A 19,266-nucleotide genomic window follows, 5' to 3' on the forward strand; every position below is an offset into this window, starting at 1 on the left:
TTCCAGGTGATCTAGCAGCAGAAATTTAAGGTCATCTTTTCTCTTTTTTTCCACTTCTTTTAAAGATACTTCTAGGGACCTTTTTTCTTTGGACTGGAAGTTTCTGAAAGTTTAGAGTATCTTGTTGCAGCCTCCTGATGCAATTTCTCCTTTTCAATATCTTCTAGAGGTTTGGGGTTTTTTCCTCCCTTAGCCTACCCTTGACTCTTAGTCCTGTTTCTTGTTGCCTAATAGCTGACATCAGTCTCCCCAAAGTCATCCTGTGGCTTTCCTTGTTAAAAGTGCATATAAGACTTGTTGTTATGAGAGTGAAAATGCAGTCACAGGAAGGTGAAGTGTTGTGCTCATGTTTGCATATCAGGTCAGCTGCTGAGCCAGGAATAGAAGTCCTGTCTCATGACTCAGTGCCCTAACCGCTGGCCTGCGCCGCCTCTCCAGAGCACCGGTCTTTTCCAAGAATATAGTGGTGATGGCTATAGGAGTAACTACAGCAAATATAGGAGCTTTGCTTCCTACTCTGGCAGGGCTCCAAGGGTTATACACAGCTTATAAGACAAGGAGAGGAAAAAAAGCTTTCTAAAGGAGCTCCTAGATAAGTTCTGTGAAGTTACGGTTTGCTTTGCTTTGTTTAAAAACAGCAGCAAAAAAATAAAAAACAGAAAAAAACCCCTAATTGAAAATAGCTTTCCTGAAGGTTTAGGATGTGGAAAAAAGTTCCATGTGTTTCAAAGTCAAACTTTGCTCTACAAATAACCTTAAGAGTGGCCTGTGATTAAATCTTTTGTATATTCAACAACAAACTCATTTTATGCAACCGCAACTATGATAAAATTGAATTAAATGAACCTGCCTCTAAGAAAAGATACTGAATAGCTGAGTAGCACATTATTCAATGAATGGAAAACAGGGAGGCTGGCTGAAACTGCTGGGAAATGGTTTTAACATTCTATCGGGCTAAAGAGCAATTCTGTGAAATCACTGTATTTGTTTCCCCCCTACCTCCCCGCCCTCATTTTTTAAATAGCAGTGCTCTTCATACTGTCAGAATTCAGTGTTGTGACACCCCTACTCAAAAGTTATGACAGCAGTGTAATGACAGCTACTGCCTCTTGAGAATCAATCAGGCAATTAATTTTGTAAATGAAATGCTGATTATACAAAGCTTCACATGAGAGGCCCAGTGATTAAAATCAATTTAACAAATTGTTTCAGGTGGGACTTGATTAATAATTTGCCATAAATGCTGAGGATATATGACCAGCATACCTTTTTGAGTGTGTGTGTGTGTGTGTGTGTGTGTGTTAATATAGAACTATATATATCACTGGGAGTGGAAAAAATCTGCAGCTAACTGTATGTACTTTTGGCTTGTGACCTAGATGTGATTGGTTATAGCTTTTTGTGGGTACTCTGTCATCCCCAGTGTCCACAATGTCACTTTCTCAACTAGCATTCTCTCCAGCAATTGAATACATCTAACTTTTAATTTTATATCTGTGAGTAAAGCCAAGTAGTCGAAAAAGTGTATTCAGATCCACATGAATATTAAGTTTAGGAAGTTTTTTCTTTAAAATTTAAAGTGGATGTGGGATTTTTTTCCATTTACATCCCTCCCCCCGTCACTTATATTTAGGACGTTGTGCATTTTCCCCCTCTTACTGCAATACTTCTCTGCAGGCAGCCTTCCTGCAGAGCTCCCCTCGTTCCACTCAGGGCAGTGCTCTATTCCTTGGCTGGCAGACACTATTTTTAGTACATCCTTTTCTGTCCATCTAACGCCGTGTTTGTGTAAGAGCTGTACAAAGTAGGTAAGGGAATTTTTTTTCTGAGTTCCAGATGGCAGCCATGCACAGTGAGTGAAGGTGTTTACTTGTCTAGGAAGCTGAGAACCTCATTGCCAGACAAAATAGAAGTAACTGGTATTCTGGGTGGGGCTTTGCTTTTTTAAACTTGGTTTTCTGGGTTTATGAATGGATTTTCTCTTCCTTGTTGAGCCATAGCCTTGGCTACTGAGGAGGCCTTAAAGCTTTGAGGCATCCAGTGATAAATCTAGCCTGAGAACTTTAGGTTACTATTTTGCCTTGCTATCTGCCTTGCTTTCCTGCTGGGGGTTGCTATTTTGACAGTTGAAATGCCAGACTGAGAGTTCTGTCCATGTCTGACCGTGCTCCAGTGCCAAAGCTTCTGTATTGGTGCAAAGCCATCCAACACAGGCAGTTCTTGGTTCTGACTGGACTGTGGATTGGAGCAGCCAAAGCGTGGTCGTGACATGGCAGAGCATAGGAAGAGCAGCTGGAATGAGTGACCTGTTCTGTAGTGGCAGACAAGTTTGCTAGAAGACATTTTAAAGAACCCCTGAATTCTGCTGTGCTTGAAATTGCTGCAGACTTGGTGAGGAGGGGAGCAGAGCTTCTGTATGCCTGAAGAAAAGTGGGCATCCTTCTTTGCAGAGGCATCCAAGTTGGAGAAAACTAACCTAAAGACAGGACTATAATTCCTGAGTACTTCTGGAAAAAGTTTGATATTAGGAAAGTGGGTTACAGGAGAAAACTGAATGTTCAGGTATGATGAGGACAGATGACACACATTAAGCTGACTTCAGAGTAACCTATTAGCTGTCAGTAGCTGGCAATGACAAAGGCAACTTGAGGGGCAGCGGTTCTGGGCTGTATATCCATGTGAACTTGTCAGAAACCTAGGATTGTTTTGGCCATCAGCTGTGTTAATGTGTATAATTGCTTCTTGATGTTGTCTTAACCTTTGCATGCACTTGTAGTGGCAACTGAAGAGGTTAGTTATGTACACTTCATTAAAAACAGGTTTCTTTTCTTTGCAATGTTTGTTGTGATTTGTTCATTTAGTAGTTGTTTAGTTTTATCTATATGCAAAATTATAAATAGAGATTGACTGATACAAAGGCTTTACAGGTTTTGGGTTGTATGTGTTCAAGAGGACTCGGAAGAAGGCTGAAAAACAGTATATCCTTCTACCTCACCCTGCAGAAAGAGTTGCTTGTATAAATTATTTGTAAATGGTCTAGGCAAGTGGTAGTTGATTCGTTGTGGGGCATAGCTTTGATGTTTTTTTTCTTTCGCCTTGTTAATTACTTACTTTCTGTTTTGAGTGGGAAATAATCTTTCTGATGTCTCCCTGCAGCTGAAATCAGACACTATGCAGAGCCTTTAAGACAAGCAAAATGGCTATTTATGTTAAAACTCTGCTAGTGTGTGCTTCTTCATTTACTGGATTTTCTTTCATCATAGACTTATGTTGAACTCAGCTTTTTGTTTTTGCTTATTACTTATTGTGTTTGTGCAACTACCTTTAAAATTTTAGTAAAAGAGACAGTAGATTTCCTTTTTCAAAAAGATAGAAAGCATGTTTACTATTCACCTCTCAGACTTTATTATTAATGTTAGAATTTAATGCTGTACATTCGTACTTTTTTAATAGTTGCTTGCAACTTTCTTAAATGGATATTGAAACACACTTGATGAGAGTTGTTTTGATACTCCCTCTTTTGTCACGTAAAAATGTTGGCTGAGGCGTCCTTGTACATGTTCATACAAATGATGACATTATCTAGGAGTGGATTATCTTTTCTGCAGTTCCATCCTCAAGCCAGCTGTGTCATTGTATTATAGTGAATACTTGTGATTATCTTCAGCGATAAATTTGTGACTTGGTGCCTGACATAGAGTTGAGAGCTCCATGCCTGTCTTCCTTGGAATGTCGGTAACCGATTGTCAGCTGTCTTTACTTATTATGAGGTTTCAAGGCTTTGGTTTTTATACAGAGATGTGTTTTCTTCTTTTTTTTTTCTTTCCTTTTTTTTTTTTAATATGGAGACAGAAGCTTTGGCTGCAGATCAACGAATAAACAAAGAGTTATTGTATTCATAGCTCTAGGAGTTTGAGGGGAAGCCTACTTGAGAGTGTTGAGTTCATGTTTTTTTGTTACAGGCACAAATGATGGAGCATTACTTGGGATGCTTTGTGGCTTATAGTTGCTTTAAATCGCTGCATTTGCTGTTGTCAGCCAAACTAATGCCTCTTTCAATTTTTTTTTGTTTAAACAAGAAAGCACACTTTCACTTGAAAAGTAGTTACATCTCTCATGTAAATACTCATCTTCTAGTGAATTGCTCTGTCTGCCTTGTAGAAAAGAGCACTAGGTGAATGGGATTCACATCTAAATCCCATTGTGACCTTATTCAAGTGTCTCCCACTCCTCCCTCTCTGGAGATTTCAGTGGTGAGGGTCTTTGTGGCATCTTTAAATGGAAATGTTAGTTGTATTTTGGGACAGTGACTGGTGTTGTTCATAAATATCATTCAAATAAACATTTTGTTGTTAAAAGTGAAACACTGGTTGTTAACTTAATACTGGATAAATATATATATGTAATGTGTGCATAACATCAGTAATGCCTTAAAAGTAAGAGCTGGTTTTGATCAGGCTGCTTCTCAAGTTATTATCTTGTGCAAGCTGCCTCAGATCTGAGTGTAGATAATGTAACTGGAAAACACTGGCTAAATGACTAAAGAAAATGGTAGTGTATTTTTCTATCACTTTAGAAAAGGCAAAATTAAATCTGCAGGTACTTCAGGGTGAGGTGATTTATTTGATCGTTTTGGATGGGAGGAGGGCAGGAGTGGTGGTGATACTGAGTTTACAGGTGGGTGTAGAATATTAATTTTTTCACTTCTGCATATAGCAGAAATGTCGAATTTATGTATTCTTTTACACAAAACATTGAAAAAAGGAGCAGGTATGAGAAAAAGGTTGTCAGTTACTATTTGTAGGTAGTGTAGGTTTTTCAGTGTCCTATCTTAACGGTTGTATTGTCAATCTAAAGACTGAGAATGAAACCTTGGCCCTGTTGAAATCATAAGCAAACCTTCCACTGGGTGTTTTAAGGTGCTCATGAGGCACATAATAGGCAGGAACTATTACGAAATGCTCTGTTCTCACACAGCCTGATAGTACATGTGCAAATGAATCTGATACTGACATGAGATAGGCACTGTTATAAAGGGGTTATAAATTATGGTATTTCTGTGGACTGAAGCAAAGAACAAGACTGAGGTATTTTGAGGAACTGCAGATCTACTCAGTTTTAATGAAATGCAGCAAGTTGAAGAGGAGGTGCAGAATAAGAAGCAAAAGGCAGAATCCATCTAGGCTTGCCTAGAAGAATATGGCAGTAAAGAATAGCATGAGCAAACACTAGATAAACTGGCAAAATGGTAATGTGTGTATTAGGAGTAAAACAGCACTAGAGAAAAATTGGGATGTTCTGTAAAGGCAGGAAAAGAAACAAATGGATATCAATTACTACCATGACACTAAAATAAAATCTAATAAGTGATTAAAACTTTGCACTACAGCATGTAATAGAAAGTAAAGGCATGGAAGATGTGAAAATACATGCTCATCCATTCATAGTCAAACATGAATGCTGGGTTTTAGAGGAATGTGATGCAGTTAGAGCAACGCTGTCATTTTTGGTAGATGTTAGAGAGCACTTGTGGAGTGGTTGGGTTATGATCCCTACAGCATAAAGAGGAATACATAAAGAGGGATAAAGATACATCTCATAATCATCCTGTCACTGAAAACTTGTCTTTGAAAACTGTTGGAACTGATGTTAAAGAAAATATTGGAAGTTAATAAATGTTAAAGGAACTTTCAGATAAGATTATTTTATGTCTCAATTAGCAACTTCTTTTAATAAGTTTTCAAAATGTCATGGATGAGAGAAAGTCTTGCTATAGGAATGAAATCAGAAAGTCTACAGAAATGATAAAGATGAAAACTGTGCATGCATTAAAGCTGGAAAAAGTTACATTGAAATTTTTGCCTTCATAGTAATGGGGACAGTACTTGATGAGCAGCTCTTCTTTCTTTTTGTTGAGTGTATGGCTCCAGGTCTTCCTCACCATACACTGTTCTTAAGACAAAATTTGTGTTTTTGTTAGAGAGTTTTCAGTGGTACTGATCACGGACATATTAAATTCTAAAATCGGTTCTTTGTTGAAGAAATGATGGGGTTTTTTTGTTCATTTTTTGGTTGAAACACACAGTTTCTGAAAACACTTTCAGAGCACCTCTGTCATCAAATTCAAAAGTTGTTGCAGTTGTAGATATGCAGCATTTCCTGCAATTTAAGCCCCATGATTTCAAGTAAGGATGCATTAAATTGGTAAATTTTGAAATTTTTTTGATTTAGTGAAAACTTGTGGCAGATGCAGAGGTAGAGTCCGTTTCTGCCTGAGCAGCACACAGCTGCTTTAGATGGTAGAACAGTTGTCTCCTGCACTCACTACCTGTATGATAAGTGAAGCCATGCTCCAGTAGCTCACACTGGCCCCTTCACTGCCCTGTGCTGGGTGGATACCTGGAGCAGGCACATGTGCTGCCTGTGAGGATTGAAGTGTGGCTGTGGGTTTAAGACAGCTACATCTGTGAAGGAGACAGACCTAATGGTGCAAGGGCAAACTTAATTCCATGAGCTCTCAACTTCTGCAGTAATAATCTTTCTTAAGCCTGGGGGAGAGCTGGCTCTTTGTTTTTGTTTTGCCTTGCAGAAATATGTTGACAGCCACTGAGTCACTGGTAGATGTCTTCACCTTTAGCTGCACTGCATAGAGGGTTGAGATCTAATCTGCAGGGAGTCAGAAATAGCAGTGATGGCTTGCCACCCCCCATAAGGACCTACCCAGAGCATAGGATGAGAAATGTTTCCTCACCAAGTCTGTCTTCTCCAACCGCAGAGATCATAGAACTACTATGTTCTACTGTTTGTTCTTTGCCTGAGGTCTTTGGAGGGAGGAGGGAAGAGGCAGCACTGATAGCTAGGGTGGGTCCCTGTGAATTGTCCCAGTAATCTGTTCAGGCACAGTCACTGCTACCTCAGTCTAGCCCTCTCATATTCAAGTATCTCCAGTCCTTGGTCCAGATTCTTGACTTCCAGTGTTCACAATAAGTTCTGAGTATGTCCAAGTCCCTTCCTCCCAGTGACCACAGCCCCCTTGATTCCAGTGTTGTGTGAGACACTGCAGCCCCTGGTGCCTGGATTACAGCAATATCTGAGGCTCTTCATCCCTCCACCTTTCTGAATTGGAGGATATTACCTGAGGGAGAGAGGAGTGGCTGACCTGAAGAGAACATGGAGAAGTGTAGTGATGGCAGGCTGTGAGAAGGAGGGAAGGAAGGATGCACTGGCAGTGAGGCTCACTCTCCCAACACACACACAGAAGCTCTGCTGCTTGGAGGTCACTAGTCCAAAGGACAGAGACTCTTTGGCCTGTATCCATGTCGCCTCCTGACCTTGTTTCCTCCTCTCCCCTTCAGCTCTTTCTGCCTCACTTCTGTCTCCATTGCTTTTTTAACTCATTGTCCCTCTTCCTTTGTCTGGCAAATTCAAGGCAGTTTCCATACACTTCGTAACTCCTCTGAAGAAACCTTGCCCTGCCCCTCATGGGCTCCTGTTTATTCCTCCTGTGCTCCCAGTCTGGTGACATTCAGGTGCTCTCTCTGACAGGGGCACATGCCTTACCTTTCATGAGTGTCCAGTGTCACCCTGGGAAATTAAAATTCTCTGCCTCAAAGCATGGTGTTCGAGAGGTATTTTCAAGTGTTTTATGTGAGAACATAAACGATGTATTTTTCTGTGACCTCATTCTAAGACATAGCTGAACTATTTCTGCTGAATTTTCCAGAGAATTTCAGCCTCAGGCATACATATGCCCTGGAAAATTTCAGCCTAAATGCTTGAAGTTTGGCAAAGTTTATATGCACCTGAAAGTAGTCTTAATAATGGATAATGTCAGATTGTTTTAGCTGTGTAGCTATCTGCATTGTTTATATTTAAGAGTTCAATGCAGAAAAGAAAATACTCCACTCAAAATTAATCAAACTTGAATTTAAGTAATGTGGTTATTGGAGATGAGACCTGGAAATTATACCCTGATACAGAAGATGGTAGCAATGAAAAGTGCTGTTTGGCTTCATGGGCATCTAATGGAGGAAGCTCAAGACTCACTTTGAATAAGGATTTATGTTTGAGAAGAAGAATATGACAGGTGATGCACTGAACATTAAAACACAGAAGTAAACATAGATAAAATATTGTGGTCTATAGGAGGAAATGTAAGTTTTCCCCTGGGACACTGTTAAAAGGAATCTATAAGGCTTAGCCTTTTTGTTTTTAGTTGAAACTGTGGTGAGAGTGCATGATGGCCTAAAAAACCCCAAAACTGAGAATGTTGTTGTGGATCAGGTGATCTGCAGTGGTGGAGGAACCATTGATTTTGAAAAGTATGAAATATAAATAGTAAATTACCCAGGGACATTTAGTGGCAAAAATAGAAACTTCTAATCTGGCTATAGAGCAGGCAAACAATAAAAGGAAAATTGCTGAGTAATACTTATCCAAAATTAGCAGTGAATGTGGAATTTGCTATGGTAGCAAAAAAGGGCAGTCCTCTTCTGAAGTGAATGGAGATTCCTGTAAGGAAGAGGTTATCATTTCCATCTCCTCAGGTGTAGTGTGCCCATATTCAGAATACTTTATTAGTTTTGGGTGACATTCCTGGAAAATTGGTATTGGTAATGGTAGAGACAGCCAGGGGAAAAAAATGAGGTTTGATGGATTCTATTTGGAGTAAGGAAAGAATAATAGTTCATTAAGCAGTGACTACTTTGGAAAGGGCATATTTTGGATAGGAACAAAAAAAGTAGTGTGTTAGTAGTACAAACAGCAGTGATGAGAAGAAACAGGATGGGAGTGGGAAATCTTAGTTATTGTCATAATACTATTACATCAGAAAGGACATGAAGAAGCTGTATTACATAGGAGGTTTTAAAATTAAACTGTTCAGCAGTGTGCTGCAAGAGGGAATCCTGCTCCTGCTGGGGGAGTGGGCTGGCTGGGTAAATTAATAGGTCTTTTTTTGGGGGGGGGGAACAATAAGGAGGGGGATATTCACCACTTTCATGAAGATGAGATTGTGATAGGCTTTTTGGAAGCTTCCCTGAACATTCTTCCATTAATCTAACCAGAACTCAGGAATTAAAAAATGGATGTCATATTAACAATACAGGGCTGCCCTTCACGAAGTATGGTATTTTTTCTGGTTCAGTTAGTTCTCAGTAATAAAACATGAGAGTAATACTACACAATGGTTGACACCTGTCCTGAAACTGTTACAGGGCTTGGTAAGTGCTGCCAAAAAGTCTAAAAATAAAACTTCTCTCCCTTGCCTCCCCTCCCCCTCCATCACTGGTTGCAGTTTGGATTTTCTGAGGTCTATTAAAGAAGCAAATAAACTTTCATGTAAAATGTGGGTTATGACTTGCTTTTTGATCTGGAAACTTATTAGTGTGCACGAAAGCAACAGGAAAATGCTGAAATGCAGTGTTCTGTATACACTGCACTTCTTGGAAACTTTATTTTCTTTCCAGTTTCTCTTTTTTTCTGATGTGAGAGAACAGATATTTTCTTAAGTGATTTGTCCACTGTTTGTGTCTCTCTTGATATATATTTTTATGTTTTTTGGTTGTTTTTTTTTTTTTTTAATGTTAAGGCCAGTGATGCTAATCAGTGTGCAGCAGTATATTTAATTATTTCTTAAGCTGAAATTTTTTGGGGAGATTTTCTGCTCTCTGTCTGTATAGGTAAGAGTCAGCCTCAAGTTATAATGCAAAATATTTTCTAAAGTTGTTTTAAATGAAATGGAAGTCCCAGACTAGTACTCAAAACCTCATCTAATTAATCAGAGGACCCAGGGTATGGTATTTTGCCAGTTTGTACATCGAGTCAATATTTGATGTGTAAAGCGTTGAGAAAACACACGTATCATTTGCCCGCAGTGAGCATGACGATTCTGACCTTTTTCTTTGCATGTCTTAAATATTCCTTTGCTTGTGTTTGCCAACAGGGCAGCCCGATGGATCCGATGGTGATGAAGAGGCCGCAGCTGTACGGCATGGGCAATAACCCTCATTCTCAGGCACAGCAGAGCAGCCCCTACCCCGGGCAGTCCTACGGCCCTCCCGGCCCCCAGCGCTATCCCGTGGGAATGCAGGGCCGAGCCCCGGCAGCCATGGGAGGAATGCAGTATCCACAGCAACAGGTTTGTGGAGGATTTTTCTGGGTTGCTTTGGTTTCCCTCCTCTCTTTCTCTTCCCTCCTGACATTCCGGTAAATACAGAGGGGCAAGAGAAAACCCTCCGAAATAAGTATTTCTTGTGCAAAAAGAGGATGAAGGGCTGTTTTAAAACTAAAGAAATTATGTTCACAGTGTGAATGTTTTCTGAAATCCCTTACAGTTTGAACAGGGTTTAGTTTGTTGCTGGGATCTTTCTGGAGAGAGAGAAGTATGTCAAATGCCATGAGTTTTCTTTTTTTTTTCCAGTTGACACCACGTAGTCTTGCATATTTTTTGGTTCTTTTCTTTGCTGCTGTTGCTATTTTGTTCTTGGCTTTTTAGGGGTTTTTATGTTCTCTTTCTCTCCGGCTTACACACACTTAAATGTAAGATGAAAACCTAGAGCCGACATCAGTACATCAAGGCTAGCATAGTCCAGTGCATACAAAAGTGGTACATACTTATATCATCTGTTTGTTGTTGTGGTGGTTGGTTTTCTATTTTCTCCTCATTTTAATAGGAGTCTGTAGCTTTTCTTATTTTTTTTCTTTTACCAATTCTTTAAAGACAGGAATTTTTTTTAATGTATCAGAGTATATAGAAAGGTAAGGATCTTCTTTTTATCTTCTTGGATTTCACTGCTGATGGAGACCTTGTGCTTTTTTCCTACCCTTTTTAAGAAGGTCAATCTCAATGTGCATACCATATACTAAGGAAAATACAGCAGTTTTCAAGAGGGAGAGATAAACTGAGGTTATGAAGAAGTTTAAGTTAGCTCTTTTTTTTTTTTAATTAGTGATATGTGTGTAGGCAGTGAGAGCTCTACGCTGCCTTGTGAGCAGAACAAGTAACTTGATCATTAATGGGAAAGAATATTTGTTTTGTGCAACTGAGCAGTCTCAGATTAGTTTCTTTTTATATTTATTGTTTAATATAGAAAATAAGATAAAATTTTGGACTCCTGGCAGATAGATTTCTGGCCAATTCTTGTTATTACCCATCCAGTAGGACAAGATGTTAATCAGACAGTTAATTAAATAACAGTTTCAAATATATTATAATATCATTATCACAGGTCTTAATTTTTCTTCTTTTCTGTTGTTAAATAGATACTTACTGATAAGGAAGAGATTATTTAGTTTAGAAATGCCAAACTGTATATTTGGTTGCTAGATTCAGGCAGCAAAGCGTTTTGTCAGTTGCAAAAGGGAGTTGAAATTGAATAAAGGAGGCTTTATTTTTCTCTGTGTATCTGTAACCAAAGTGAAGTTATTAAAACACATTTTTAATTTAAGAATGAGTTATTCTGTGTTACGGCGACGAGTGTTGAATTTTCAGTGCATTTGCTAATTGCTTGGTAATTGTAAATGACCCGTCAGCCGGCAGCGAGCTGGCAGCGCCATTGGCTGCCGGCCCCATCGGTCTCCTCGCAGCGCTGCCCTCCGTGGCAGGGCCAGCCCAGCACCAGAGCTCTTCGGGGAGCAGGGACGGCATAATTATGACATTGAGTTTTTATTGAACGGACATCACCACCTAGGCATGATTTTGTTTTGGACAGCCTCCAAAGCTTCGTGTGTTTGGTTTGTGAACCTCTAATGATCTGAATCCAGTTCTTTTCATATTGCTCATATATTACCACCTTTCTACAAAGGATTAAAATGCAGGAATGCAGGTTTGTAAATTGAATTGCCAACTTACCAGCTGAGTGGTAAGTTGTCTTTGGCACAGGATGCCACAGTTTGATTCCTGGCTGGATTTTTACTCCTGTGACATGAATATTAAGTAAGGAGGGCCTAGCTATGCTTGTTAAAACTGTGTAGCACGTACCTACTTTAGATATCATATATATATATATATATATATATATATATATATATATATATATATATATATACATAAAATACATAATATTGCCAGAAGTTTCAGAAGATGAATCTCAGCACTTTCTGGAAATTGGACTGCTTTACAGTGTCACATTGAATTTATCAAAAGCACGAGGCACTTCCAGAAACTTGATTGGTTAAAAGATACCGGGCCTTAAACACATACTGTACTCAGATTTAATATTGTGCAGAGATAGCACTGAGTAGATGGATTATGAGGGTGGAAGTGCCACACTGTAGGAAGGGTGGGAAGCATCAATGGGAGAGATTGTTCTTATTTTAAGTTATAGTTTGCTGTTGGTCAAAGATAGCTGAGGGTGTCAGCTCTGTTTCCTTGGATGAAACAAGAAGGCTTTTTGTTAAACTGTGAAGATTTCTGAATTTTGAAGAAGACCTTGAAATGTTAAGTCTGGCTCTTTGTCAGCAAGTGTTGTGGCTTGAGGTTAGAACTATGGGACTTGACAGATTTTAACTTGCAGGCTCTGCTGCAGGATGCTGCAAATGAAGAAATAAAGATGAAAAACAGCACCCTAAAGATTGAGCTAAAATTAATGAAAGTGGTAGAATTGAAGATAATTGCCTAGATGTAGTTAGCTGGTCTATGTCATATTGCAGCAGAGAATAGTGTGTTCCAGCCTGCAGCCCAGAGGTGGAAGAGCTCTCTCTCAGGAAGGGAGGCCTCTGGCATAAGCAGTAAAAGATTAAAGAGGATAAAAAAGATGAAATGGTATCAGGTGCAGTCAGCCTACATATGTGCAGCATGGGTGTCAAGCACAGCCTGCTAACCAGTTTTAAAAGGGGTATCTATGAAATGCTGCAGTCATTCTCTTACAACTGCTGTTTGGCCTAGGCATGCTTGACACCAAACATGAAGGTGCAAATAAACCCCCAGATTCTCTTAAAATTCCGTGTGGAAACTGCAGGATATTGAAGTGACTATGGAAGGTATGGGATATGTTCTGCAAAGGACTGAAGAGAGAAAGCAGATCCTGTAAGTGTTTGGAACTCATCTCTGATGAGTATTGATGATGAGCTCCAGCGCAACACACTGAGCCTTACATAAAGGGCACAATTTGAAATCCAGGCAAACTCTTTACACGAATACAGCTAAAGATAAAGGGGTCTAGATATATAAATGGCCATATAGAAAAGGCAGGTTGGTTGTAAATAAAGTAGTGGTAACCTGAGAGTTTTGCTTTCTTTTCTGACAGTTAACAACAGGGATACAGATTTGTCATGTGAAGATGGGTGATAGCCTCCTGGGACAAAGTGCTAAGCAGTTTGAAGGGTGCTGCAACATTTTGTAATATTTTGAGGGCATGTCCAGTTAACTCAGTGTGAGCCAAATAAATATATAAAGCCTCTGGACTGATTTGACACCTATATAAAAAGGAAGATATGAGAAAGGAAGGTGATAAAAAAAGAGTCATATGCTTAATTTATAGGATTGCAGATGACATATATCTTGTCAGAATGCATTAATATGAAAAATTAATTACTTAGAAAGAGATTTTTATATTGTTAGGAAACTTGGGATTTTGTTTCTTTCCCATTCACCTCCAGTGGGAGAGGGGGAAAGAAGGCAAGTGAAAGCAGGGAGCAAGATGACCTGTGCCGATGTTGTCAGTCCTTATGAATGGAACACAAGTTGCAGCAAGGTTTTAAAATGCTGTTCTTGCCTGTAAGTCTTAATACTGCTATCTCATGATCTCATGAACTCTCTCTCCTGGTTTGCATGGGGTGAATGTAATTTTTGGATTATTAGCACTCCTTACCCAGGGAATGTATGTAAAACCAGAAAGCAGAAAATATTCTCTCAGATTTAACTTTCAGTTTCTAATGTCTTAGATATCACTTGGAATTACAAAGAGATGATGTCAAAACTGAAAATCCTAATATGCAGAGATAGCTAGCACCTGAAAACTTCAGGCTTGATTTTGCAATACATCTCACTATGAGTGAAATACTATCTGAGTAATAAGATCTGATTATAAAGACAATAATTTGCTTTTCATTTAACTTCTTTTTTGCCTCACACCCTTTTTGGACCTCAGTCAGGCAAGTGATGATGCCATGATCAGTTCCTTCTGGCTTTAGTTCGATTGTCCACTCAAAGTGCTTTAGTGCTGGGTGCTGTAGGAAAACCTTCTGCTGCTTTGTAAAGACATTTGTGCTAAAAATAAAAAGACCTCAGAATACTGGTCAAAATAAGGGGCTTTTTTCTCACTAGTGGTGTTACTTTTTGTGATAATAACATGCAGAATTTTATTTTGTGATGAATTTAATTAAGCTTAAAAATCATATACTTGAAATATTCACTCACAGGTTTTGAAACTTTTCATCAAAGTTTGAAGGCTTGGATTTATGAATATGTTTGAAAGAATTGAATGGTGTGATATGCCTGTTTAATCAGATGATCATTGCCTAATTGATTTTTTTTTTAGTGTGCATTAAAATTCCTTGTGTACTTGATGGACTGGAACAACAACTTATTGTGTAAATAGGATCATGTTGCTATAATGCATAGTAAATTCTTTATGAAAGATATTTGCATAGATGTGTACAACAGCCATTTCTAATAACTATTTTAAATGGAACATTTCAGTACTGATCATGCAGTTGCTTTAGTGCCTTGAGCCTGCTTGCAGCAAGACAAGTTATGAGGCCTGAGCCTCAGTCTATTTTTTCTCCTTTTTTTGCTATAGAAATTTTGTGAGATGAAAGGGTGCTAATCACTTGTTCCTTTAACTTTTTTAAATATTCTTGATTTGCAGAATTCAAAACCAAATGTTATCTGTGTCCTCACTGTTTTAAGAATGGAACTGTAGATATTCAGAGAAGTACTAATTCCATTTCCCCCCTTTTTTGATATACAGATTATTTTGAGGTGTAAGGAAAATATGCCTGTTGTTGTCTTATATGGCAAGTTTCAATATGGAGTAACTTTTATTTTTTAAGGGGAGAAAAAGTTGTAAAACCTCTAGGAATATGTAGCAAGGATTTATTGTAATGGAAACTGCAAGTAAACCAGAACTATAGGAGCAGCAGTGTGATTACATCATTTAGGAAAGGGTTTACAGTGCCTGGATTGGGTAATGTCCCAGGTTGGAAATGTCGAGTTTATGCCAAGGAAATCAGTTGGCTTTTGCCTTGTCAGATAGAGTTTTAAAGCTAGCAAACACAGGTGTTTACTGCTGGTTGGCTGGTTGTATGAATTATTTTCTGAAGTCATTTTTATTCTAAAATATTGAAGTCTGCCAAGAAAGTGAGACTTAGTGTCATATTTTGCTCTGAACCATTAACTTGAAATGCTGTGTATACATAGAGCAAGTACTGGTCAAGTGATCACCTTTTTGGTCTTCTGTGTGTATAATTACCCTCAGCACCTAGATGATATTAAATGTGTTGCAGTTTTTTGCTCCTAAGTAGGTTTTAGCACAATTGATGTTAGTCTTGTTAAAGAGAGCAGACACAGAAAATAAGCACCATTTTCAGTTCTTGGTCTGTTTATTTTGCAAGAACAGAGAATGAATCAATGTGATAGAATCTCAAAAACAGCCAGCAGAGGACAAAATAGTGAGATGTGTTGCTTTTTCTTAAAGATTGATAGATACATTTGATGCACATACATAAGAAGGGAGTGTAAAGCTTTGATCAGTATGTGCTTCAGAAGTATATTTTTCAAGATTTTTGTTTGATTTACCTTTGGGATTTTGGGGGCATTTGTTTTCCTTTTGGTTTTGGTATGGCTTTTGTGGCATATGTGTGTGTGTGTTCTATTTGTGTTTTTGTTTGCTTGTTTCATTTATTTTGGTATGTTTCATTTATTTTGGTATGTCACTGGGCGTTTATTTGGAGCTGTCACTAGCAGATTATGGATCTACTTTGTTACTATTTTTCCCAACTTCCTGTTCTGTAAAAAACATAAATACTTTTAATTAAAATAATTTATCAGTATCATTTTATTTGAATGATAGATCTGCTATCCTGTTGAATTTCTCTAAACCTCAGAAAAAAAATCAGTAAAGTAGAACTGCTTCTTCCTGGAGAAATGTAATGTTTGAACCAGAAAAAGGGACAAGAAGTCATAGCTAGTTGCCTTTCATCTAAGGCCACCTTTAAGAATGGGTCTTTTGATAGTCAAGTGTTAATAATTGCAAAGAAAAGTTGTTGCTCTTTGTCATGTAAAGAAATGGGATTTTTAAATTTCAGATTTAGGAAAATGCTAAGTACTGTGCTTGTGCAGACTGTAGGAAAATGTTTAGCATGGTCCTTTCTTTTGGTATACTAAGCCTCATTGACTAAATTGAAAAAAAGGCTGCTACTTTAGTTCATGGCAGGATAAGGCTTTATGTTGTATTGTCTCCTTTAGAATTATCCCTTCTATTGAGTGTAATTCACTCTATAGAGGGAGGTGAGCACAGATTACAGATAATCACAGAATCAAATTCGACATAAGTTTGTGGTCCTTATGATGGTTTAGCTCTTCATCTTAATGCTGGTCATCTGAGATTGTTTACTGAAGAAAATCCCTTAAGTAACAGAATTGCATTATTATGGTAAATAGAAACATTTCAGTAGCTTCCATCATTCTTTGAAACAGTGCAGAAAAAAATGTAGGTTGAAAAGGGAAAATAACTGATCTTTCAGCTGGTGAGAGATGATTCGGAAATGAGACTGGGTCAACATTTTTATTTGTTGAATTACCATGTAATGATGTTTAGTAAATGCTAATTTTTACATCCAAACTGGAGTACTAGGCAGACAACATTTGTACAGAAAGTGTGTAAGAATGATCAATGTATTATGACAAATGAAATGTATTCTTGTTACTGCTAAACGATTGTCATTTAGCTGGAATATTTAATAGCTGTAATCACATTTGTTGTTCTGCTTGGAAGTGGGGACATTAGAGGGGAAAACATGCAAGCCCTCTGTGTTGGTGTTCTGAAAAAGGTTGTTTAAAGAAGCAGCAGTTATTTTGTTATTGGGAGCTTGATTTGCTAGCAGAATTAGCTGTCACTCTGCACTGGAGTTAGGCAGGAAATAAATTTGGTGATCAGGAATGGAGAACAGAGAGCTGTTTGCTGCTTCACTAGGAGGGTACAAAATCACTTGCTTATGAACAGCTCATTTTACATGGCAGCAGGAGACATGAGTTTATTTACATTTGAAGTAAAATAAGCATCTTGCTTTAAGAAAAGACTGCTGCAATACTCTGTTCAACAGCTGCCATATAATGATTGTGCCAGGAGGGTTTTAGAGTGTAGGTAAGGAATAATTGACTGTTACTCTTAATATTATAGTCATAGTAGTTTTTTGTTAATAATATTAATCAAAGAATAATTGACACTCAAATAGTTGAAATAATGTCCCAATCCATCATGCACATATTCAATACGATTTTTTAACCATATTCTAACTATATTTCCCAATATTCCTGAGGGAACTCAGATTTTTTTTTCTATTTTTTTAAAATCATGATATGAGTTTCTCAGAAGATGCTATCATTAGTCTGTAAATTTGGACTTGCTCAAAGGAAACAAGGGATGCAATAGAGTGTGCTTTTTTAAAAATAGGGAGTGTGTTTCCCACAGCTGAAAATAGGGCTGAAGATAAGGGGAAATCAGTGGGAAATTTGCTGTGATTTCATTGGAAAAACAATTTCTCTTTGGGACCACGTTGGGTGACTTGTCTTGAGTTGATATCAGGGTAGGCAGAATTAATCCACTAAGTCAATTGAAGAGACTTTCAGAATGAGACAGGTCAGTACCCTTCACTTTGCTCACCCTGTGACAGAGGCAAGTAGGTTTCTTCTTGAAACAATAGGCCTTTCAAAAAATATCTGATGTTTTAGTAGTTCAAGATTAGACTCTTATTGCTAGCAGCAACTTTTATTTTTTTATAGACTAAGATTTATATTAGATATAGCTTCAGCAAAATTTGTACAAAAATTACAGTGGGAGAGTTAGTACTGCAAAAAACCAAAAGTATTTTCCATACCTTTTTAAACTAGTCAGTCTGAAATGACATGGGTTCCATGTAGTACAATTCAAGCTTGCTCAGTAACCTGCTTTACTTTTGCATGTTTTATCATCTAGAACATTAAGACCTTTTTGTGGGAGTGGATGAGTTATAAAATCTTAAAAAAAATATCTTAAACACGTTTGAGACTGTTTAATTTCTCTGTAGACAATTTTTTCTAATACTCATGTTTGTTTATATATTGCATTGCTCCTTATAACTGTTCTAACTGGGCGCATGTAAAAATCCTAATGTAAATACTTTAAGCTTTTGGTGTTTGCTTGTTTTTCAAGACGGATGAAAGAAAGATTTAAGAACTCAAAGAATAACTCAAATCTACAACTCATGCAATCTCTGTAGGCTTTTATTCTTCTTCTACCTTGGGTGACCCCATTTTTAGGTACTTCTGGTACTTGTTCATTGCTTTGCCTGAAATAGAAACAATGTGTTAGGTGCTTGCATCCTTGCTGATAACGTATTTCATCTCTGAATCTTATAAAGTCTTTTGGGAGTGTGGAAGAGTACCAAGGAGAAAATCAGTGTCTGTTTTATTTCTTTGTTCACTCCATTTTTTTCCCCTCTTCTTCTGAATATTGTTTCTTAGTAATGCTTTTTGCATTTGAGTGTAAAAGCAAGACACATCCAGGTAATAAACAATTCAGTGACTGAACATTATTAGATATCATATTTGAATCTTATATCCAAATACACCTTTAGGAAAGTAAGTGAATTTAGTTTTGGTAAATTACACTTGCTTGTTCATTTCTTTCACAGAACAGTGATGAAGAGTTTCTGCATATTTCTTGGCATACTGTAATATAACTTGTCTTTTGAGACAAGAGTCCAATCAAAATAAACAAGGTTTATATAGCCACTTAGGGAAGATGTTGTTTTAATTATTTAAGAAGTAACATTAGTTGTCTGGAGTCTATATACATGTGTGTTTTAGAGGCCATGTTGGCAAGGATGTGCTTTACAGGACACCTTAGTGGAACCACCTTGTTCTTCCCACAGGATTGTCTCTCTGTTTTGTGCTCAGCAAGTGGTGCTTAATAGAAACAAACACAGAGAACTGAGTCTGTGCATGGACAAAGCAAGCAGGGCTGCTCAGCAAGGGCCTCTGCTTGAAGCTACTCCTGCCCCTCCTCAGAAACTCCACTGCTTGCCTCTGCTGTCTCCCCTAACTTTCCGAGCTGGCAGCACTGA

The 19,266-nt window shown here is 38.0% G+C and overlaps 1 protein-coding gene across 5 annotated transcripts in view; it reads left to right on the forward strand.

The window, feature by feature from the left end:
* Positions 1-19,266, forward strand: part of ARID1B (AT-rich interaction domain 1B) — a 325,125-nt gene that overhangs the window by 22,479 nt on the left and 283,380 nt on the right. For all 5 annotated transcript variants that reach the window (XM_077175420.1, XM_077175417.1, XM_077175418.1 and 2 more), the window contains exon 2: positions 9,944-10,138. In XM_077175420.1, the coding sequence (XP_077031535.1) occupies positions 9,944-10,138 (195 nt within the window). The remainder of the gene's footprint in view (positions 1-9,943; positions 10,139-19,266) is intronic.

The sequence above is a fragment of the Agelaius phoeniceus genome, chromosome 3 (genome assembly GCF_051311805.1).
Source record: "Agelaius phoeniceus isolate bAgePho1 chromosome 3, bAgePho1.hap1, whole genome shotgun sequence".
NCBI classification, from domain to species: Eukaryota; Metazoa; Chordata; class Aves; order Passeriformes; family Icteridae; genus Agelaius; species Agelaius phoeniceus.